The sequence below is a fragment of the Mirounga leonina genome, unplaced genomic scaffold (genome assembly GCF_011800145.1).
Source record: "Mirounga leonina isolate KUSES-001 unplaced genomic scaffold, KU_Mleo_1.0 Mir_154, whole genome shotgun sequence".
Classification (NCBI taxonomy): domain Eukaryota; kingdom Metazoa; phylum Chordata; class Mammalia; order Carnivora; family Phocidae; genus Mirounga; species Mirounga leonina.
Genome location: NW_023270389.1, coordinates 62,853,952 through 62,879,634, shown reverse-complemented (window position 1 = coordinate 62,879,634; position 25,683 = coordinate 62,853,952). Strand labels below are relative to the sequence as shown.

General features: G+C 36.6%; 1 protein-coding gene across 1 annotated transcript in view; it reads right to left on the bottom strand.

Moving 5' to 3' along the window:
- The window catches only part of CATSPERE (catsper channel auxiliary subunit epsilon), a 210,309-nt gene that overhangs the window by 146,880 nt on the left and 37,746 nt on the right, over positions 1 to 25,683 (bottom strand). The window contains exons 3-5 of the mRNA XM_035011039.1: positions 24,907 to 24,980; positions 24,537 to 24,606; positions 21,890 to 21,960 (exon numbers count right to left, since the gene is read on the bottom strand). Of these exons, the coding sequence (XP_034866930.1) occupies positions 21,890 to 21,960; positions 24,537 to 24,606; positions 24,907 to 24,980 (215 nt within the window). The remainder of the gene's footprint in view (positions 1 to 21,889; positions 21,961 to 24,536; positions 24,607 to 24,906; positions 24,981 to 25,683) is intronic.

Below are 25,683 nucleotides of genomic sequence, written 5' to 3'. Positions count from 1 at the left end.
TGTTAAGTTGCATGTTTTTTAGAAAGTGATTTTTTTTTTCATTTAAAGATATCTATATTTTCTTTATCATATAATCCAAAAAAGTCAATGCCTCAGGACTCTTTTATTGGCCGATTGCTGCACAATGCCCAGTACATTATTAAATGTAAAACAAATGAAGATATTTCAGGAACCAGTAAATATGTATGCAGTGAATGTCTGAGACCCATATAAGGAAAACAAAATTTCATACATTCAACCTGATTTTAGAAAAAAAATGAAAATAAGTACTATAAATCTTTTTTTAAGATTTTTTTTTTGTTTGACAGAGAGAGAGAGAGCTCACAAGCAGGGGGAGTGGCAGGCAGAGGGAGAGGGAGAAGCAGGCTCTCCACAGAGCAGGAGGAGCCCGATGTTGGACTCGATCCCAGGACCCTGGGATCATGACATGAGCCAAAGGCAGACGCTTAACCGACTGAGCCACCCAGGCGCCCCAGTACTATAAATCTTGATAGGCAAATGTGCTAAGAGTTCACAAAGTACTAAGTTGATCAAAAAGATCCATAGCTCCAGGGCTGGTATGTCTGCCCTGTGTTATGCTACTTGTCAGAGGTGCAGGAAATAAGAACAGAAGTGAAAACTGAGTTACTTATCTGGAAAGGAATATTTAAAGGCAAAAGGAGAAATGTACTGATAATATGAGAAAGCTTTATTTAGTATTAATACTAAAAACCTTATAAAAAGTAACCTTGTAGAGAGATAGTATCAGCTGATGTTAAAGTAATAACCTTGATTCCCATGGATGATTAGCAACATTCTGTTGGATCTTTATCAGTTTGCTTGGCGTCCCTGAATTGGTACACAGACTGAAGGTAATAAGAATAACAGGGTCAAGGAAAGAAACCTGAATGGAGCTAACATTTAAGGTAAGGACAGATCATAAAGAGCCAAAGAAAGAAACTGGGAAAGGATCATCATAGAAATAGAAGAAGCTGATGTCACCAAGATGGTGCAGTAGGAGAAGCCAGCCTCTGTGCCCCCACAAAAATCAATAATTAGACAGCTATCTATAAACAAACAGTTCTGGAGTGCTCAAGAGTCAACTTAAGAAACTTCAACATAGTGGAACAAAAACCTGAGAACAACTGCACAAAAGAGAAAGGAAGAATGCTTCATTTGTTCCATATCCCCCCATCTACTGAGCTGGCACTGCTCAGCACCAAGAGGGAAACTGCCAGCTAGAGAATTCCCTTCTCCAGAAAAGGGAATGCAGGGAGAGGGACAAGCTTCCCCAGTCTTTCTGGGTATTGCATGAAGGACCTGCTTTTGTTTTACCCCACCCAGGGACCAGCAAACCTGAGATGTATAGAGATGACTAGGAACAAGGAAGAAGGGCAGGGGTTACCAGTATCAGCCACACAGTGGGAGCAACCAGGGTTCCCAGTGACCTGCTCTTTAGAGAGGACCTGGCAGCTTTCACCATAGAAGAAACAATTGATCAGTATAGTCACCATGGACCCCTGCAGATTTCACTAGTTTTTACCCCACAGGTTTTTGCATTTGCAGATGCCACCTGCCTGTGTCCCTTCCCATTCCCCTCCCCTCACTCCTGTCAGAGAATGGGATCCACACAGGCAGCTAGCCCCAGCCTCTGCAGCTGTGCAAGTGCAAGATGCAGCCCAGAACCCCACAGCTGACCTCCACCCCCTTGTGGGTGCTTGGGGCTAGCTTCTCCAAATGTGCACCTATAGGCCCCCCAGCCCGACTTCCATTACTTGCTCTGCTACCATAAGCATGTCTGTGGCAAGACCCTGCAGCAATGGGAATACATCCCAATGGCCAAGGCTCTCAAAGCTGTTTGTGAGCCCAGACCTGGCCCTGTCTACTATCACTGGCCTCCATTGCTGTTCTTGCATCTATGGTGAGACATCACAGCCACAAGACATAGACAGTCAGGGCTCCTATAGCTGCTAGTGTGCCTGCATTCAGCCTGGCCCTTGCCCTCAACACTATGTGTGTGTCTGAAACTGACCCCTGCCAGTACACTGAAAACTACAGCAAGCTCCCACAGCTGAATATGTGCACACCACTGGCTTGGGCCACTATGACTTCCTGCTCTGGTTCCTAGTCCCTGGACCTGGAGGAGCTGCTTAGAACCCTAACAGCCCTTGCAGTGACTATGGACACTACACAGCACTTGCCCGATACCACACAGCTGTTGATGTTATGGACTCCAGTGGCCTGAGCTAATGAGACATCATGCCTCCCTGAACCCAAAGATGCCACATGCCCCTAAGGTGCCTTACATCATGAGACCTGGGGTCATAGCACACTCTACCCTGAGGTAAAGGTTTTCCTTAGCAAAGTTAGTCTTCCAAAATTTGGAAGAGGTGACTGCTTCTTCAAATATGTAGATACTTATGTGAGGCTAAAGGGAACATGAAGAATCAGGGAATCTTGACACCACCAAAGGAACACAGTATATTCCAGTAATGAAGCCCCCAAAATGGAGATAAATACCCTAAAAAGGAATTCAAAACATTGGTTCTAAAGATGACCAGAGAGCTACAAGAGAACAAAGATCAACAATTTAATGAAATCAGAAAAACAATAGAAGAACAAAATGAGAATTTCAAAGATAGAAAACATTAAAAAAAAAACAACACAGAAATTTTGGAGCTAAGGAATACAATGACTACACTGAAGAATTTACAGGAGAGCTCCAACAGAAGCCTGGATCAAACAGAAGAAAGAATCAGTGAACTCAAAGGCAGATCATTTGTAATTACCCAGTTCAGAAAATAAAAAATAAAAAAATAAAAAGGAATGACCAAAGCCTGTGAGACTTATGGGATACCATTAAGAGAAACAATCTATGTATCACTGGGGTCCTAGAAAGAGAAAAGGAGAAACTTAGAAACTTAAAGATAAAATGGCTGAGAACTTCCCAAACCTAGGGAAAGATTTGATATTTGATATTCAAGTTCATAAAGCTGTCACCCCAAAATTACAGTCTAAAATGATCTTCTCCACAACCATTATAATAAAACTGTCTAAAACTAAAGATAAGAAGGGAATTTTTAAAGCAGCAGGAGAAAAAAAAAAATCCTCTCATACAAAGGAATCCCCCTTAGGCGAACAGTTGATTTCTCAGCAGAAACCTTACAGGTCAGGAGAGTGTGAGATAACATATTCAAAGTGCTAAAAGAAAAAATTGTCAACCAAGAACACTTTACCAGTAAATCTTTCCTTTGGAAATGAAGGCAGGATGAAGACTTTCCCAAACAAATAAAAGTTGAGGGGGTTTATCACTACTAGAATTTCCTTACAAGAAATGCTGAAACAGTTCTTTAAGCCAAAATAAAAGGCTTCTAATAAGTAAAAAGAAAACATGAAAATACATAACACACTAGTAAAGGTAAGTATATGATGAGATTCTGGATAAGTTAATATTGTAACAAGGTGGTGTGTTAGCCACTTACCTTTAGTATAAATGTTAAAGGACAAAATTATTAAAAACAGTTATAGCTAAAATAATTTGGTAACAGATTCACAACATAAAGAGATGTAGAGTTCTGGGAAGATGGCAGAGTTGGAGGATCCTGAACTCTCTAAATCCCACAGAAACACTGACATTAACAGCCATATGAGTGCAACTAATACAGAAAGCGACCCAAAGACTAGCAGAACAGACTTTCCACAGTTAATCACAGAGAGGAGGCCACATAAAAAGGGTAGAAGGGGCAGAAACATGGTTAGGAACCCAACACTCTGGTGAGATTAACCACAAATGGGAGGAACATCACAAGCATGGAGAAGCAAGAGCATCAGACTCCACACCAGGCACCCCAGGTATTGGGGACCCAAACTGGGAAGACGAGTAACCATGATATTTGGCTCTAAAAACTGGTGGGGCTCAATTTCATGAGTTTTTATAATCAACAGGGCTTAATTCTGAATACTATAAAAATCAGAGGGCTTAGCTCCAGGAGATCCAGAGGGCAATAGGAAACTGAATGCCCACCCTTAAAAAGCCAGCATAATAAATAACCCAGCCACAATATAGCATAGAAGCAGCAATTTGGAAAGGGCCTGAGGTATATGGCAGATTTATTTACTGAGGTGTAGATTTATTTACTAATCTCAGAATGTGTGCTGGAGCAGCAGGGAGAATCTTTAGGAGACTTCTCCAAGAACAAAAGAGCTGGCAGGCACCATTTCTCTGCCCCCTGCCAGCCTAGACAGCTGAAACTTGTGGGAAATGGCATGAACACAATCCACATATCTTGCCAACACTGCATGTTCCGCCTCCATGCTCTCCTGTGTGTCCACCCCATCCAACCTACCCCACTTAGCAGGTGTCCCTTCAAAGTAGCTCCTGCCACATCCCTACTACTTGCAAAAGTAGTCTTGGCAGGGACAAGTGGCTCTCAAAAGTGACTCCAGCCTTGCAGAGAGGGGAAGATAACCAAACACACACACACACACATACACACACACACACACAAACCAGTGTTCCCATAGTCCCAGCAGCTGAACCTTGTAGCTGGCAGTGTAGAGTGAGTTCCCTCCTGGTCGGTGTCACTGCAGTTCCAGTACACATACTTGGGGCAGGCATCTGGTCTGACTATGACCTTACTCAGCAACAAAAAACTCTCAGAGACAGCACAGGAAGAAAGCCCTACAGTTCAATATGACTGTAGCACACGCAGACAGACTGGGGGCAACTTTTGAGTCTCACTGCCAACTCCACCAACCAACTAAAGCCTCCCAAGGCATAGGCAGGGAGATCACCCTGCAGGTTGGTGCAAGCGCAGCCCCAGCAAATGGAATGGGGGCAGGCATCTGGTCTAACTGCCAGATCCACCCACCAGTGAAGGCCTTTTGGGACAAGGCAGGGAGGGTGCCCTGTAGGTTGGTGAGACTGCAGCTGAAGACAGGCATCTGCTCTGACTTCTGAAACTGCCAAACTGCAAGCGCATAGTGGCTCCAGATTGGTCCCTTAATAGCACAGGCACTAAATCCCACCAGGTGCACCCACAAAAGGCAAAAGTGAGCCAATGCAGCTGACTGGACTGAAGGCAAATGTGGCTTAGCCACAACAGTAGCCATAACAGTAGGGCATACAAAACCCACATGGGAGACACCCCTGACATGCCTGGTTCTGGTGAACCTAATGGCAACCACAAATCAAAAACCCTTAATAAATACACAATAAATAAAGAGAAAGGAATCCAAGCATATCACTGAAGAAAGCCATCAAAATACAGGGGAATTGAGCAAAAGAAAAAGAAAGGATCCAAGAGGAACTACAAAAACAACCATAAAACAAATAACAAGATGGCAATAAGTGCACACCTATCAGTGGTTATTTAAATGTGAAAAAAGTAAGTGCTCCAATCGTTTGTGTCAAAAGACATAGGGTGACTGAACAGATTAAAAAGTAAGCTGTAGCTATATGCTGCCTACAATAGACTCACTTCAGAACTCTAGATACATGCAGATTGAAAGTGAAGGGATAGAAAAACATTTATCATGCAAATGGAAGTGAAAAGAAAGCTGAGGTGGCAATATTTACATCAAACAAAATAGACTTTAAAACCAAGATTAACAAGGGGCACCTGGGTGGCTCACTCAGTTAAATGTCTACCTTTGGCTCAGGCCATGATCCCAGGGTCTGGGATCAAGTCCCGCCTTGGGCTCCCTGCTTGGTGGGGAGCCTGCTTCTCCCTCTCCCTCTGCCTGCCGCTCCCCCTGTTTGTGCTCTCTCTCTCTGTCAAATAAATAAATAAAATCTAAAAACAAACAAACAAACAAACAAACAAACAAACAAACAAACAAACAAAAAAACCCCAAAGACTAACAAGAGAGAAAGAAGGACATGGCATAATGATAGAGGGAACAATGCAACAAGAGGACATAACAACTGTAAATATTTATGCACTCAATATGGGAGCACCTAAATATATAAAGCAACTATTAAGACATAAAGGATGAAATTGACAGTAACACAATAACAGTAGGGGACCTTAACACGTCATTTCAATGGATAGATCATAGAGACAGAAAATCAACAAGGAAACAGTGGCTTTGAATTACACTTTAAACCAGATGGACCTAACAGATATTCAGAACATTCCATTTAAAAGCAGCAGAATACCCATTCTTTTCAAGAGCCCATTACACATTTTACAAAATCGATCACATGTTAGACAGAAGAACAAGTCCCAATAAATTAAAAAGGACTGAAATCATATCATGCATTTTTCCTGGACACAATGGTATGTATGAGACTAGAAATGAATCACAAGAAAAGATCTGAAAAGGACACAAATACATGGAAGCTAAATAACATTCTAGTGAACAATAAATAAATGGTTCAAGGAAGAAATCAAAGAGGAAATAAAAAAATACAAGGAGATGAATAAAAATGAAAACACAATGGTCCAAAATCTTTGAGATGCAGCAAAAGCTGTTCTAATAAAGACCTAGCTCAAAAATATGAGAGATCCCAAATAAACAAGCTAACCTTACACTTAAGGGAGCTAGAAAAAGAACAAAGCCCAAAGCCAGTAGAAGAAAGAAAAATAATAAAGATTAGAGAATTCAATGAAATCAAGACCAAAAAAAACCCCCAACAACCCCACAATAGAATGGATCAATAAAACCAGGAGCCAGTTCTTTGAAAAGATCAACCAAATTGACAAACCTTTAGCTGGACTCATCAAAAAGAGAGAGAGAGAGAGAGAGACAGACACACACACACATACAGAAAGAGATGGAGAGAGAGAGATTGAGGGAGAGAGATTGAGAGAGAGAGAGAGAAAGAGAACTGAAAATCAGAAATAAAAGAGGAGAAAGATCAACATCACAGAAATACAAACAATTATAAGAGAATATTATGAAAAATTACATGCCAACATATTGTACAATCTAGAAGGAATGGATAAATTCCTAGAAACATAACCCTTCCAAAATTGAATCAAGAAAAGATAGACAATTTCAACAGACTGATTACTAGCAATGTAATTGAATTGGTAATCAGCAAACTCCCCTCCAAAAAACAAAAGTCCAGGAACAGATAGCTTCACAGGTAAATTCTACTAAACATTTAAAGAAGAAGTAATACCTATTCTTCTCAAACTATTCCAAAAAATAGAAAAGGAAGGAAAGCTTCCAAATTCATTCCATGAGGCCAGCACTGCCCTGATACCAAAACAGATAGAGTCACTATAAGAAAAAAAGAACTACAGGCCAATATCTCTGATCACAGATGTAAAAATTCTCAACAAAATATCAGCAAAACAAATCCAACAATGCATTTAAATAATCATTCACTGTGATCAAGTGGGATTTATTCCTGGGATGCAAAGGTGGTTCGTTATTCACAAATAATGACACATCACATTAACAAAAGAAAGGATAAAAACCCATATCATCATCTCAACTGATGCAGAAAGAGCATTTGACAAGTATAACATTCATGATAAAAACTAGGTTTAGAGGGAACATACCACAGCAAAATAAAGGTCATATATTAAAAACCTGTAGCTAACATCATACTCAATGGCGAAAAACTGAGAGCTTTCCCTCCAGGGTCCAAGGTCAGGAACAAGACAAGGATGTCCACTCTCATTGTTTTTATTCAACATAGTACTAGAAGTTCTAGCCACAGCAATCAGACAAGAAAAAGAAATAAAAGGCATACAAATTAGGAAAGAAGAAGTAAAACTATCAATATTTCCCAATGATATGACACTATAATATAGTAAATCCTAAAGACTCCACCAAAAACTACTAGACCTGATAAGTGAATTCAGTGAACTTTCAGGATACAAAATTAATATACAGAAATCTGTTGCATTTCTATATCCTACTAAGGAAACAGCAGAAAGAGAAATTAGGAAAATAATCCCATTTATAATTACACCAAAAAGAATAAAATACCTAAGAATAAACTTAGCCAAGGAGATGAAAGACCTATGCTCTGAAAACTGTAAAACACTGATGAAAGAAATTGAAGAGGACACAAACAAATGGAAAGATAGTCCATATTCATGGATTGGGAGAACCAATATTGTTAAAATGTCCATACTACCCAAAGCAAGCTACAGATTTAATGGAATCACTATCAAAATACCAACAGCATTTTCCACAGAACCAGAGCAAATAATCCTAAAATTTGTATGGAACCACAAAAGACTCTGAACAGTCAAAGCAATCTTGAGATAGAACAACAAAGGTGGAGGATCACAATTTCAGATTTCAAGATATCCTACAGAGTGGTAGTAATCAAAACAGTATGGTATAGGCACAAAAATAGACACAAAGAGCAATAGAACAGAATAGACATCCTAGAAATAAACCCATACTTTTATGGTCAATCTATGACAAAAGATGCTAAAATATACAATGCAGAAAGGACAGTCTTTTCAATAAACAGTGCTGGGGAAACTGGACAGCTACATATAGAAGAATGAAACCAGACCACTTTCTTATACCATGCACAAAAATAAACTCACAATGGATTAAAGACCTAAATGTGAGACCTGAAACCATAAAACTCCTAGAAGAAAACACAGGCAGTAATTTCTTATCATCAGTAGAAACATTTTCCTAGATATGTCTCCTCAGTTGGGGGGAACAAAAGCAAAATTAAACTATTGAGATTACATCAAAGTAAAAAGCTTTGACACAGCAAAGGAAACCATCAACAAAATAAGAAGGCAACCTACTGAATAAGAGAAGATATCTGCAATGTATATATCCAGTAACAGGTTAATACCCAAAATACACAAAGAACTTATACAACTCAACACCATAAAAAATGAAATAGTCCAGTTAAAAAATGAGCAGAGGACCCAAGTAGATATTTTTCCGAAGAAGACATATGGATGGCCAATGGAGACATGAAAAGATGTTCAACAGCATTAATCATCAGGGAAATGCAAATCAAAACCAAGTGAGATATTGCCTCACATCTGTCAGAATGGCTAGAATAAAAAACACAACAAATAATAAGTGTTAGGATGTGGAGGAAAAGGAACTGTCATGCACTGTTAATGGGAATGCAAATTGGTGCAGCCCTTCTGAGATAAAGAATGGAGGTTCCTCAAAAAAATTAAACATAGAATTACCACATCATCCAGTAATTCTACTGCTGGGTATTTACCCAAAGAAAAGGAAATCATTAATTTGAAAAGATATATGCACCCATATGTTTATTGCAGTATTATTTACAATAGCCAAAATATGGAAGCAGCACAAGTGTCCATCCATAGATATGGTATATTTATATAACAGATTAGTACTCAGCTATAAAAATGAAATAAAATCTTGCCATTTGTAACAACATGGGTGGACATAGAGAGTATAATGCTAAGTGAAATAAGTCAATCAGAGAAAGACAAATATCATATGATTTCACTCACATGTGCTATTTAAGAAACAAACAAGCAAAGAAAAAAAAGAGACAAAAACCAGACTCTTAAATATAGAGAACAAACTGATGGTTGCCAGGGGGAGGGGCATTAAGAGTACACTTATCTTGATGAGCACTGCGAATGTATAGAATTATTCATTATAGTGTACACCTGAAGCTAACATAACACTGTATGTTAATTATATTTGAATAAAAAAATAAACATAAAAATACACTAAAAATTTTAAAGAGATGTAAACTGTGACAGAAAAACACAAAATATGGGGTGGGGAAATAAAATGGTAGAGTTTTGTATGTGATGGAAGGTAAGCTGCTATCAGCCCCAAATAGACAGATGTTTCAAGTAAGCCAAAGGGAAACCACAGTGAAAAGAAAACAAAACAAAACCCAGCTATCGTAGGTACACACAAGATAAAGGAAGGGAATCAAAGTATACCATTGTGGAAAATCATGAATTTACAAAGGGACAGCAAGAGAGGAAGAAAAGAGCAGAGGAATATAAAAGAGCAGGGAAATGATTAATAAAATGGACTGGTAAGTCCTTACCTAACAATAATCACTTTTAATGTAAATGGATTAAATTCTCCAATCAAAAGGTATAGAATGGCTGCATGTATAAAAAATAAGACCCCATTATATGCTGCTTATAAAAGACTCACTTTAGCTTCAAGGACATATATAGGCTCAAAGTGAAGGGATAGAAAAAGACAGCTCAGGCAAGTGGAAACCAAAATAGAGTGGGGTAGCTATATTTACATCAGACAAAATAGATTATAAGTTAAAAAGTTTAATAAGAGACAAAGAAAGTAATTATGTAATAATAAAGAAGCCAATTCCTCAAGAGGATATAACAGTTGTAAATATGTATGCTCCCAACATCAGAGCACCATACATTAAGCAAATTCTAACAGATCTGAAGGGAGCAATACACAATAATATAATAATAGTAGGGGACTTCAGTACTCCATTATCAACAATGGATAGATCATCTAGATAGATAATCAATAAGGGAAAGTTGGCCTTGAACCATAGTTTAGACCAAATGGACCTAACAGACATATACAGAATATTCCATCTAACAGCAACAGAATACACATTCTTCTCGAGCACACACGGAACATTCCCCAGGATAGATCAAATGTTAGGTTAAAAAAAACAAGTCTTAGAAAATTTTAAAATATTGAAATTATACCATATATCTTTTATGACCACAATAGTACAAAACTAGATCAGTAACAGGAGGAAAACTGGAAAATTCACAAATATGTGGACATTAAACAACACACTGAACAACTAATGAATCAAAGATGAAATCAAAAGGAAATTCAAAAAATATCTTGAAACGAATGGAAAAGAAAACACAATCTAACAAACTTATGGGATGCAAAAAAATAGTTCAAGAAGAGGCATTTAGTGTGGTAAATACCCTTGCTAAGGAAAAAGAAAGATCTAAAGTAATCAACCTAACTTTATACTTCAAGGAACTAGAAAAAGAAGAACAAACTAAGCCCAAAGTAGCAGAAAAAAGGAAATAACAAAGATCAGAGCAGAAATAAATGGAGACCAGAAAAACAATAGAAAAGATGAACAAACCTAAGAATTGTTTTTTGAAAAGATAAACAAAATTGGTGAAACTTTAACTAGATTAAGGAAAAAGAATACTCAAACTACTAAAATCAGAAATGAAAGTGTAGACATTACTACAAATTCTACAGAAAAGCAGATGACCATAAGAGACTACTATGAACAATTATAGACCAATATACTTGACAATCTAGAAGAAAGAAATAAATTACTAAAAAGATATCATCTACCAAGACTAAATCAGGAGGAAGTAGAACATCTGACAGACTAATAATGAGTCAGGGATTGAATCAGTAAGCACAAATCTTTCATCAAAGAAAAGCCCAGGAATAGATGGCTTCACTAGTAAATTCTATCAAATATTTCAAGAAGAATTAATGACAATCCTTTTCAAACTCTTGCAAAAAACTGAAAAGGAGGAAACTCCAAAACTCATTTCATAAGGCCAGCATTACCCTGATATGAATCAGAAAAGGACACTACAAGAAATGATGATGAATAGATGCGAAAATTCTCAACAACATACTAGTAAACTGAACTCAACAGCATATTGAAAGGATCATACATGATGATCAAATGAAATGTATTTCTGGATGAAAGGATGGTTCAGCATATACAGATCAATAAATGTGATACACTACATTAATAGAATGAAAGGTAAAATCATATGATCATCTCAAAACATGCAGAAAAACATTTGACAAAATACAACATCCTTTCTTAATAAAAACTCTCAACAAATTGGGTATAGAGAGAACATATCTCAACATAATAATGGTGATATATGCAAGCCTACAGCTAACATTATAGCCAATGGTGAAAGGTTGAAAATTTTCCTCTAAGATCAAGAACAAGACTAGAGTTCCCACTCTCACCACTCCTATTCAACGCAGTATAGGACATCTTAACCAGAGCTATCAGGCAAGAAAAAGAAATAAAAGGCATCCAAATCAGAAAGGGAGAAGGAAAATTGTCTCTGCTTGCTGATATGATCTTATATATAGAAAATCCTAAAGACTCCACCAAGAAACTGTTAAAAATAATCAAGTTCAGTAAAGTTGGAGCATATGAAATCAACATGCAGAAATAAGTTGTGTTTCTATACACTAACAATAAACAATCTGAAAAAGGGGAAGAAAACAATTCCATTTACAATAGCATCAAAAACAATAAAATACTTAGTAGCAAGTTTAACCAAGGAAGTGAAAGATCTCTACACCAAAAACTATGACATTGATAAAAAGAAATTGAAGATGACCCAAATAAATGGAAATATATCCCATTTTCATGGATCAGGAGAGTTAATATCACAGTATTCATACTACCCAAAACCTATAGATTCAATAAAATCTCTATCAAATTTCCAGTGGCTTTTTTTCCCATAGAAACAGAAGAAACAATTCTAAAATGTGTATGGAGCCACCGAAGACCCCAAATAGCCAATATTCACAAAACATATATATGCCATAGGACTTGTATAAAGAAATACTACAAATTAATGGTAAAAGGACAAACAACCCAATCAAAAACTAGGTAAAAGACTTGAACATATAATTTGCAAAAGGTCATTTGGGAGTGGTCAATAAGCTCATGAAAAATACTCAACATCATTAGTCACCAAGGAAATGCAAATATAAACAACAATGACTGGGACTTCATCAAGATAAAAAGCTTCTGCACAGGGGCACCTGGGTGGCTCAGATGGTTAAGCGTCTGCCTTCAGCTCAGGTCATGATCTCAGGGTCCTGGGATCAAGCCCCGCTTCTCCCTCTCCCTCTACTGTTCCCCCTGCTTGTGCTCTCTCGCTCTGTCAAATAAATAAATAAAATCTTAAAAAAAAAATCATCTGCACAGTGAAGGAAACAATCAACAAAACTGAAAGACAACCAATGGAATGGGAGAAGATATTTGCAAATGCAATATCTGATAAAGGGTTAGTATCCAAAATCTATAAAGAACTTATGAAACTCAACAACTCAAAATAAATAATCCAGTTAAGAAATGGGCAGAAGATATGAACAGACATTTTTCCAAGGCAGACCTACAGATGGCTAACAGACACGTGAAAAGATGCTCAACATCACTCATCATCAAGGAAATACAAATCAAAACCACGATGAGATATACCTCACACCTGTCAGAATGGCTAAAACTAACAACACAGGAAACAACAGAAGTTGACAAAGATGGGTAGAAAGGGGAACACTCATACACTGTGGGTGGAAATGCAAACTGGTGCAGTCACTCTGGAAAACAGTATGGAGATTCCTCAAAAAGTTAAAAACAGAACTACCCCATGACCCAGAAATTGCACTACTAGGTATTTATCCAAAGAACACAAAAATACAGATTTGAAGGGGCACATGCACCCCGATGTTTATAGCAGCATTATCAACAATAGCCAAACTATGTTAAGAGTCCAAATGTCCATCAACTGATGAATGGATAAAGAAGATGTGGTATATATATAATGGAATATTACTCACCCATCAAAAAGAATGAAACCTTGCCATTTGTGACAATGTGAATAGAGCTAGAGTGCATTATGCTAAGTGAAACAGGTCAGTCAGAGAAAGACAAATACCATATGATTTCACTCATTTGTGGAATTTAAGAAACAAAATAGATGAACATGGGGAAGGAAAAAAAAAAGGGAAGCAAACCATAAAAGACTCTTAACTACAGAGAACAAACTGAGGGTTGCTGGAGGAGAGATGGGTGGAGGATGGGCTAACTGGGTGATGGGTGTTAAGGAGAGTGTTGTTGTAATGAGCATTGGGTATTATATGTAAGTAATGAATCACCTGAAACCAATTTTACCATATACATTAACGAACTAGAATTTAAATTAAAAACTGAAATTAACAAAAGACATACCACTTAATTGCCATTGTAATGAAAACACCAAATATTGGTAGAAATATGGAGCAATTGGAATGCTCATACATTGCTGGTAATTGTTTTGGAAAGTGATTTGACTCTTTCTTACAAAGTTTAATATTTGCCTATCCCATGATCCAGAAATTCTACCCCTGAAAAAGAAATGAAAATCTACATCTGCAAAAAGACTTGTACAAAAATGTACCCAGGAGCTCTATTCATAAAAGCCCCAAACTGGATAAAATGCAAATATGCAACAACAAAGAAGAATGGATAAACAAATTGAGGTATAATTATATAATAATACTATTTAAAAATAAAAAGGAACAAACCACTGAAACCTACAACAACATGGATTTGTCTCAGTAGTCTTATATTGAAGATAAGAAGCCAGATACAGTGCTGCCTGGGTGGCTCAGTCAGTTAAGAATCTGACTGTTGGTTTCCTCTCAGGTCATGATCTCATAGTGGTGAGATCAAGTCCTGTGTCAGGCTCTGAGCCAAGCTGAGCATGGAGCCTGCTTAGGATTCTCTCTCTCTCCTCTCTTTCCCCTCCTCCCTCTCTCTGTCCCTCCCCCCTCTCCCTGCCCCTCCCCCTGCTCATGGGCATGTGCTCTCTCTCTCTCTCAAAAAAAATAACTAAATAAAAATTAAAAAAAGAAGCCAGATACAGAAGAGTACATACATTATAATTACATTTATATAAAATTCAAGAATGGGAAAACTAAGCTATGCTGCCTCTAGGGGTAAGAGATTATAAAAGCAAACTTTCTGAGAAGGTTGAAATATTCTATATATTGTTTTATATGATGATTGTATAGGTATATGTAGTTGTCTATCCCAATCACAAATCATAGTACTATAACCTCACAAATCATAGTAATTTAGCAATTTTTTAGCAAATGTGGAATATCTCAAAAGCAACCACATGGGGAAGAAAAGATAATCTACAAAGGAAATGTAACCATCCTGATGATTAATAATATGAGATGAACAAAGTAGAAAAATGTCTTCATAATCTAAGAGAAAATAACTGTGAAACTAGAATTATTTACCCACCAAAACTCTCTTTCAGGAATAAAATTTAATAAAAACATTTTATGACAAACAAAAGCTGAGTATTTACCATTGACAGATTACCTCACTAGTTGAAATTCTAAATGAAGTATTTCAGGCAGAAGTAAACTCAAATTTGAGAGTATAAAAATAAACTAGAACTAAAATACTGAATACAATGGCATACAAGTTGAAAGAGATATAATACCAAATTAAAGTATTCTAAAGATTCTTGCATTGTTTGAGAGAAGAATAAATTAAATTTAGACTCAATACATGTTAAAATTACTGGAGTATCATGTAAGATAGACATACAGTTCATAATTTCTAAATAAGTATGAAGGAAAGTTGAATCAGGAAAAAAAGAAAGCCAAGAAAAAAGGAGAAAGGAACTGACTGGAATGAAAATATTGATGAAGGCATGGTCAGGATTAAAACATTCTAAAGACGTAAAGGGTTTTAAGCAGGTAAATGGAAAGCACATTTATTTCTACCACAGTTATAAATTTAAATACTTAAGTAATCACAGTAAAGATAAATGCACTAAACCAATTAAAAGATTGTCATACTAGAAAACACAGCAAATCCAGTTTCATAGCATTCATAAATGAAACACTTAAGATGTAAGTTTATAGAGAACTTGAAAATCAATGAATAAAGAGCCATGAATAAGACAAAGCAGAACATAAGGCAAAAAAATAAAAAAGGATTACAAGTGAGAAGCAACATCACTACAAATAAAGTTTCAATTTTTAAAAAGGCTCAATAATTCTGAAGTTACGTACACCTAAAAGATAACCTCAAAATATAAAACAAAAACGTAGGTAACTACAAGGAACAATAACACATCTACCATCCTACTGGGACATCTGAGCAGAGCCCTCTCATTAATTGATAGATCAAGCTGACAATGAGTCAAATAAGTACACAGAAGATCTGAATAGTTCACATAACAAACTTGAATACAATTGTGAATATAATACTTGACCCAACAAGGAAAATATATTTTCTTTAGGTTAACATGGGACATTTATAAAAACAGATTACATGCTAGGCCAAAAATTAGACTCTGGCACTTCCCTGATCAAAATACAATTAGGTTATAATTAAAATACAATAATTAGAAACACTCATGTGCTTGTAAATTGAAAAATGCATTTTTAAAAAAATTTTTTTATTGTTATGTTAATCCCCACACATTACATCATTAGTTTTAGATGTAGTGTTCCATGATTCATTGTCTGTGCATAACACCCAGTGCTCCATGAAGAACATGCCCTCTTTAATACCCATCACCAGGCTAACTCATCCTCCCACCCCCCTCCCCTCTAGAACCCTCAGTTTGTTTTTCAGAGTCCATCGCGCCTCATGGTTCATCTACCCCTCCGATTTCCCCCCTTCATTCTTCCCCTCCTGCTACCTTCTTCTTTTTTTTTTCTTAACATATATTGCATTATTTGTTTCAGAGGTACAGATCTGAGATTCAACAGTCTTGCACAATTCACAGCGCTTACCAGAACACATACCCTCCCCAGTGTCTATCACCCAGTCACCCCATCCCTCCCACCCCACCCCCACTCCAGCAACCCTCAGTTTGTTTCCTGAGATTAAGAATTCCTCATATCAGTGAGAGCATATGATACATGTCTTTCTCTGTTTGACTTATTTCGCTCAGCATAATACCCTACAGTTCCATCCACGTCATTGCAAATGGCAAGATCTCATTCTTTTTGATGGCTGCATAATATTCCATTGTATATATATACCGCTCTTCTTTATCCATTCATCTGTCGATGGACATCTTGGCTCTTTCCACAGTTTGGCTATTGTGGACATTGCTGCTATAAACATCGGGGTGCACGTACCCTTTCAGATCCCTACTTTTGTATATTTCGGGTAAATACCCAGTAGTGCAATTGCTGGATCATATGGTAGCTCTATTTTCAACTTTTTGAGGAACCTCCATACTGTTTTCCAGAGTGGCTGCACCAGCTTGCATTCCCACCAACAGTGTAGGAGGGTTCCCCTTTCTCCGCATCCCCGCCAACATCTGTTGTTTCCTGACTTGTTAATTTTAGCCATTCTGACTGGCGTGAGGTGGTATCTCATTGAGGTTTTGATTTGGATTTCCCTGATGCCGAGCGATGTTGAGCACTTTTTCATGTGTCTGTTGGCCATTTGGATGTCCTCTTTGGAAAAATGTCTGTTCATGTCTTCTGCCCATTTCTTGATTAGATTCTTTGTTCTTTGGATGTTGAATTTGATAAGTTCTTTATAGATTTTGGATACTAGCCCTTTATCTGATATGTCATTTGCAAATATCTTCTCCCATTCTGCATTTCTAAACAAGTCATTGGTCAAACAAATTGTAGCGGGGATTAGAAAATTATTTCTGAGCAATAATGAAAAATCACAATTAGGAGGTATTTGCAATACTTGAAGCAGTTACAAAGATGCTTAGAAGAAAATTGATTGCCTTAAACATACACATTTGGAAAAAAGCCTCAAGCCTAATGGACTAAATAGCCAATTTAAGTTTTAGAAAAACAAACTCAAAGAAGGAAATAATGGAAGTATGAGCCGGGACAGAAAAGCTCAACAAAGCCAAAAGATGGTTCTTTGACCAGTCTAAAAGACTAATAAAATAGAAATACCACAAGGACATGGAAACAAAGGAAGGCACAAATAAAATAATTAGAAATGTTAAAACAGAAGCATAACTACAACTACCTCAAAAGGCCAAAATATATAGGAGGATAGTACAGACAACTTTTTGATATTAAAGTTGATGATAAAATTGCTAACTGAAGACATGGATAAATTTCTAGAAAAATACTACTTACAAAAATGGATTTTACAATAATTAGAATTCCAAAATAGCATTATGACCATTAGAAAGTTGAATTAACACTTAGGAAATCCTTCTACACACACACACACACACACAATCTAGATTCAAGTAAACTTCTGTGCAAATTTCCATCGGATACTCAAAGAACATATATATTTCAATCTTACACAAAATCTCTCAGAATGGAAAAGAATGACTACTCCTAACTTACGTGGTGAGTCTAGCACAGTCTTGATAGCAAATGTGGAAAATGATAGTACAATGAAAGTAAAACCACAGGCTAACTTCACTTAAGAGTATTCACACCAAAAAAACCTGAACAGAATATTAGCAAACAAAATCCATCAATGTATATGAAAGAATTCATCAAGACCAAGTTGGCTTATTCTAGAAACACAAGGTAAGTTTAATGTATGAATATTAATAACTATTTTTCATCATTAACATAGTAAAACAGGAAAACCATATGAGCTTTTAAATGCAAACAGAAAAAAACTCTGAATAAATTTCAGCACTGATTCCTAAGAAAAATTCACCACCAACTTGGAATAAAAGGGAAGTTCCTTACCTGGGTAAAGGTTAATTCATGATCTACAACAAATATTCTGCAAAATAGTGAAACAATGAGAGCCTCCCTTTTAAGATCAGGAATACGATAAGGAGGCCTGTTTTCACCCTTTTAGCTGTGCAGTAAGAATACTGAATATTTTAGCCATGCAGTAAGAATGGATGAAAGAAAAGGTATAGTTATTGGAAAAGGATAAACAAAACTACCATTATTTGCAGGTGATATGATTTATAAAAATTCCAAGAGAATATATAAATAATTATTAGAATTAATATAAGAATTTAGCAAGGTTGCTGAATACAAAAATCAATATTCAAAAGTAAATTGTGTTCTATACAACAGGAAGGTCTGGTTAGAAAATGCAACTTTAAAAAACTGAGTATATAGCAACAAAATTATAAAGCATCTCAAAATAGTCTAATAAAAATGTCCAGGCACTTACATGAAAAATTATAAAATTTTATTGGCAGACATGTAAAAAGACCTAAATAAATGGAAGATTATATATTATTGAGTTGAAAGACTCTCCAACTGATTGAAATATTTAGACAATTATAAAAATCCCTACTAGAGTTTTTGTGGAATTTGACAAACCAATTCTAAAAATTCATAGGGAGTTAAAATGGGCCCAATACATAGCTAAGAGACTCCTGAAGAAGGTGAAGAGTTGGGGTCAGAGTCCAGGTGCACTGCCCCTTATCAAGATTTGCAAAATTAAATCATAGTAATAAAGATAATGTAGTATTGATTTAAGTAGACAAATAGATCAGCTGAACAGAATAGCCTGATGGGAAGAAACCTGCATACATGGAAAACTTATCTACGTAGGCATTATTGGTAAATACATTATTCAATAATTAGGTCTGATAAAATTAATTATTCATGTCAAAAACATAAAACTGGATCTCTATCTCAAAGCATATGCAAAAACTAATTCCAGATGGATTAAGAACTTTCAGAAAACAACATAGGAGGCTATTTTTATGAACTCGGAGGAAAAGATTTCTTAAATTGATTTAAAAACTCACAAACCCATTAAGGTAAGAGTTGATAAATTCATCTACAATAGGAAGGGTGTAAGTTATCAACTGAGATCATAAGGTGTGAAAAGCTACATAAACTGGGATAGAACTCCTTCAATACACATGTTGAAATGTATAGATAATGTCCTAGTAATTAAAATGTAATGAAATCTTATAAATTATTATGAACATAAAAATAACTCAAAAATGGGTAAAAATGTTCATTTTACAGAGAGGAAAGAAAAATTCCTCATGAATAACTGAAAATATGCTCAGTAGTAATCAGGGAAATGCAAATTAAAAGCACAATGACATAATTTCACATCTACTAGATTGGCAAATTAAAAAGTCAGATTATATTAAGTGTTGGTGAGGATGCAGCACAATGGGAACTTCTATCCACAGCTGGTGGAGGTGTAGATTTGAACTATCTTTTCAAAAAGCAATTAGGCATTAACTAGTAAAGTTGAGCAAATGTATATCCTACTTCTAGTCAATTCTACTTGGAGTGGTACATCCCACTAGGAGTGGTACGTCCTAAGCAGTAATGTACATACAATGTCTATATGTTCTTGTTTAAATGCACATAATGATTTAGGAGCTTGGGAAGGAGGCCCCAGATTCTGCATTTCTAAGTAGCAGATTTTAGGGTACCTATAATGTTCTATTTCTTGACTTGTGTGATGAATACCTGGATATTAGTTTCATTTTATTCTTTAAATGGTATTTTTACAGGTGACAGATTGTGAACATTTTTAACACCTATGTAACAGAAAAACACTTAGCTCCCACTGAGCTCTCTCTTTTGGGCTTAACTGCCCCCCTGGATAGTGCTTCTTCTGATTTTGCTTTCATTATCCATAACCAGATCACGGTAATCTGGAGGCCCATCTCTTTCACCAGGTCTTGGGGCTCAGTATGTGTGAGATTGGAAATGTGGGACACTGTCTATAAATGCTTTTTTGGCAGATTCTCTTCTCTGATGGTCTCCCATGGTGTCTACTTGGGGGAAGCAGAAAATAGCCCATTTGACCAGAGAGACAGGTTCTATTCTCCCGTTCAGCCGTATCAGGAATTTTTATCCCCACATTTTCCCTTGTCTATTTCCCAGTTGGTTCAAAATCCACAGTAGAAACCTGGTAATTGGCATTTCTGAAACCCACAACAAGGACAGAAATCTGCCAGTTTCAGGAGTAGCAGAGACTCAGTCCTTGCTTCTTGGTAAGACTCCCGGAAGTTGGTAATAATTTGGAGAGGAATGGCTAAATATGTACCCCTGGAAGGGCCTGCTAAAATCTAGTTATCAGGACTTCGATCCAAAAAGTGCACAGAAACTGCCAAGCCACCTGACTTTAAGGGACCACCATCAGCAACAACCATGCTTTTTATTGAAGACAGAGTATTCTGATTGGTTCTGCCTGAGTCATGTGTTAACCCTCAACTAATTACTGTGGCCCATGAAATGTGAGGTTGTGGAGTTAGTACCATATCAATCACACAAAATTAACTTCATCACAGAATAGGGGAGGGATGATTCTCCCAAAGGAAGGAAAGTTAAGTAGACAAAAAGAAATATGTGTATCACAGTCATCTGGAGAGCAAGGCCCAAGTTGTTTGTATCCTATACAGAGCTTAGGATATTGCCTTGACTCTGACAATGAAAAATATTTGGATTCATTGATGCTTTTAACTTGTCAAATAATTTTATAATGCAGTTAATTATCTTCCCTTGTGACAGTTTTCTCTTTTTAGTTATGTTCAGTCACTCTCATGTTAAAATGGCTTTGAGAAACCATCCAAAACAAAGAGTGTTCTTTTGGAACAGGATGTATATAATGGAAATCAAAGAGCCCAGTAGTCTGAAAAACCAGAGTCAAATCCCAGTGCTATGTTTTAGTAGCTGTGTATTTTTATCCAAATTATTTAACCTATCCAAGCTCACATTTCCTCGTTTATAAAATAAAGATAATAATACTTACATTTGTGAGTTTGTTATGAAAATTGAGAGAGATAATTTACATAAAGTTTGAACATTAGAACTATATGTTCAAATAGTGGTTGCTACTGTTATTTTTAATGTTTGTTCCCCAATATTAGTTTGGCATCTTATTTGAGTATATCTTGATTGGTGAATGAAAAGCTTATATGAAAATAATAATGCAGATAATCCATTTGTGGCTAATTCAAAGTTAAAGTATTTAAATATTTAAATAAAAAATATTTATTTATTTGAGAGAGAGAGAGCATGAGCAGGGGATAAGGGCAGAGGAGAAGTAGACTCCCTATTGAGCAGGGAGCCCCACGTGGGCCTCGATCCCAGGACCCTGGGATCATGACCTGAGCTGAAGGCAGATGCTCAACTGACTGAGCAATCCAGGTATCCAAAGCTAAATACTCTTAAAAAGCATTAATTGGGGTGCCTGGGTGGCTCAGTCATTAAATGTCTGCCTTCGGACTTTAAAAAAAATAGCATTAATTATCTTTGTATTCAGTATTACATTACTTACATGACTTTATAATACCACAGGAAACAAATATGGGAACTGTCCACAGACAAATTGCGTTCTTCCTCTGAATCCTGAAAGCAAATGGAAAATAAACTATGGTATATAAAGGTAACTTTAAAATAAATACAAATTTGGATACAGGCATAAAAGTCACAGAGGAACTAAATTAATTATCTAAGATCAGAGGTAGTATAATGAACAAATTTCAGAATAGAGCTAATGAATACTGTTAGCTACTCTTTGTAATTAAGAATTTAATTTGTAAAAAAAAGAATTTAATTTGTCATGAGTGACAAATTTAGATAGCTTTTTATTTCTGTTATATTTGTCTTTTTTTAAGCAGGATTTTTTTAAAGATCTTATGTATTTATTTGACAGAGAGAGACCCAGCGGGAGAGGAAACACAAGCAGGGGGAGTGGGAGAGGGGGAAGCAGGCTTCCCGCTGAGCAGGGAGCCGGATGCCTGGTTCGATCCCAGAACCCTGGGATCATGACTTGAGCCAAAAGCAGACACCTAACAACTGAGCCACCCAGGCGCCCCTCTGTTATATTTGTCTTTGTGAAATCATGAAACATGTACATATGGGTCTTTGCACCCCGTTCCTGCTAATATTTGGTCTTTGACCCTGGTGCCTGATGCAGAGCTCCTACAACTCTTATAATCTGCTGAATGACAGGAGGGTCTGACATAGAGCCCCTTTTGTTCTAATGAGGCGACTCTGGGTGGGCTCCTGGATGGGATGGTCCCTAGAAAGGCCAAGCCATCATTAGAAGCTTGGAACTTTTAGGTCAACCTCCCACCCTCTGGAGAGGTGAGAGGGAGTAGAAAATGAGTTGATTAATCATGCCTATGTGATGAAGCCCCCATAAAAATCACAGTGCTTTCAGGTTGGTAAACACGTCCACATGCTGGCAGGGTGACACAGTCCAACTCCACAGAGACAGAAACTCTTGTGCTCAGGGCCCTTCCAGACCTTGCCCTAGGTACCTCTTTTCTGGCTGCTCATCTGTATCCTTTATCATATCTTTTATTATTATAACTGGCAAATGTTCTCTGAGCTGTTCTGGCACATTATTGAACCTGAGGAGAAGGTTGTGGGAACCTGGATTTATAGCCAGTTAGTCAGGTGACAAACTGGAACTTGCAATTGTCATGTGAAGTGGGGCAGTCTTGTGGGACAGAGCCCTTTACTTGTGGGATGTGAAGTTACTCCGTGTAGAAAATGCCAGAACTCTGAATTGTAGGACACTCCACTGGTGTCAGAAATAGTCTGTATGGAAACCAAGCCCCCACACCACATCTGGTAATAGAAGTGTTCTCTTTGAGTGTATAAAGGTAAATAGTGAGTTTTCCTAGACAGTCTTGCTTACTGAAACACAATTCAATTAATTTTCTTCTGTAATGGTTCTGAATCAGAGATGATTTTTCTCACCAGGGGACATTGGAGACATTTTTGGTTGTTGTATCTGAGCGCTTTTGAGTGTATTTCAAAAGTTACATGTACATCCTTAAAAGTTGTAAGATCGGATGGCACCATACATAAATGACAAAGATATTCTTATATATGCATGTATTTGTGTGTACATATTTTCTATATAACATTGCACATTTGGGCTTCCAACATACAACAAAAGGAAAAGGAGTAAGCTTTTACTTGCTTAGGAATTTTGTCCATGAACCTGGTAAATATTCATAAACTCAAAAGCGAAATTCAAATATTTTTCAATCTACAAGTTTTGAAAAAATGAATTAATTAATATTCATCTGGCCTCTCCCACATCACTCTACTTATTTTCTGAAAATAAAGATTATTAATTAAAAAGAAGGCTCAATCCCCAAAATAAAGACAAGATTTGTCACAGGGAGTCTCTCTGGCAGTAGCTTTAGACACACTTGTATAGGAATATCAGCTATGAAGTGCGTGGCTAGTACGTGTTACTAATTAGTAGACAGCCAATGTTTTTAATGCTTAACTTTTTCTTTTTCTTTTTTGTAAATGAGAGAGGATTCAACATCCCTCTCATGTATTTGCATTCGCATATGCTTTCTGGAATTGAAGAAAATATAGTAAAAACAAACTTACTAGAAATGGCTTTTAATCCAAGGAATTGTCATAAAAGTATATGACATGAGACCCACTCAGTGGGGAGTACTACTATCATTAAGGTGGTAAATGGGGCTTTAACATACTTGATGAAAAGGCTAACTTAAAAATCACGTATCATTTCATAACTTATTTTTTTAAAGATTTATTTATTTATTTGAGAGAGAGAAAGCACACAGAGGGAGAGGGTGAGGGAGAAGCAGACTCCGTGCTGAGCAGGGAGCCCAACTCGGAGCTCCATCCCAGGATGGACCCTGGGATCATGACCTGAGCTGAAGGCAGACGCCTAACCAACTGAACCACCAAGGTGCCCCTCATTTCGTAACTTATAATCTGCTATGAGATATATCTGAAAATTGCCATACTGACAATGTTTATATTTATTATTTTTATTTATTTATATTTAACATTTATTTATACTTATTCATAAATTATTCATACTTAACACACTATTTAAAACAGGTTGAAAGTTCAAAATAAGGAATATAAAATGTAATGGAGATAATTATGCAAGATTTAATAACTTATTAAAATCAACTTACTGGGCCCGTGACAATTGGTCTTATAGTCTGAACACCAGGAGAAGAACAACGCAGTTCTGTCTTGGGTGAGCTAGTATTTAAAAAGAACAGGAAGATAAATAAGCATAGATACATGCAAGATTAGTAAAAATTCCCCTACTACTTTTTAAGCCTAAACATATCAATTGTATGTTAATAAGAAAAATAAAAAATATAGCAATATTTTACTTCTATCCTATTTTCAAAGAGATTTTGTCTTTCTTTTCCCATCTATGTGATGGGAAGAAATTTACATTCAAATACAGCCCTGAATCTGAATGTCTACACTATATGAATATGTTTTTATGTGTAAATGCACACATTATATTGACATTCACAGCAAAAATCTTACCTTTTATTTTTCACAGAACAAGTTGCTGGCACACTCCACTCAGAAAATAGTGTTCCTTCATACTCTAACTTAATCTAAAAAAGAAGGTAAAATAGTTCAAACAGAAAAATCTGCTTCAAAGTTTTTATCTCAGTGCTCTAATGTAGGGCTCAAGTTCCTGAGTCCTTACTATTAAAAAAAAAAAGAATAAAATTTGATTCTTTAAAATTGTACAAAGAAATGTGAAAAAGGAAAAATAACGTTTCCAAGACACTTCAGATGTCTCCCCCCCAAAAAAACCCATGATTCTTATTTTATTTTACATCAAAAATAATCAAGTGTCTAGCAGTTGACTGGCACTCCAGTAGATTCTAAGGATAAAGAAAAATGAGTGAGACAAGGTCCTTCACTTAAAAACAAGTCATGGTAAATTCTGAGATCCTACTCTGCATATCACGGACTCTACCACTATAACTTCCATCAGTCACATTTTCCCTATTTCCTTATTCCTTATTTTTTTTTCTGCTTCCACATTCTTTCATTTATAAGTTATTTCCCCTTTTGAAGGATACTGATTCACTTTCTAACATCATCAGTCTTAGTCTCAACATTGGTTCTCTTGTTTTAAGGAGTGTCCGGGCCCAGTTTGGAGCCCAACACAAAGCTTGAACTCACAACCCTGAGATCAAGACCTGAGCTGAGATCAAGAGTCAGACATTTAACTGACTGAGCCACCCAGGTATCCCTGGTCCTCTTCTGAAGCCAGGGTTGGAACCCAATTTCACCGTTATAGTAACA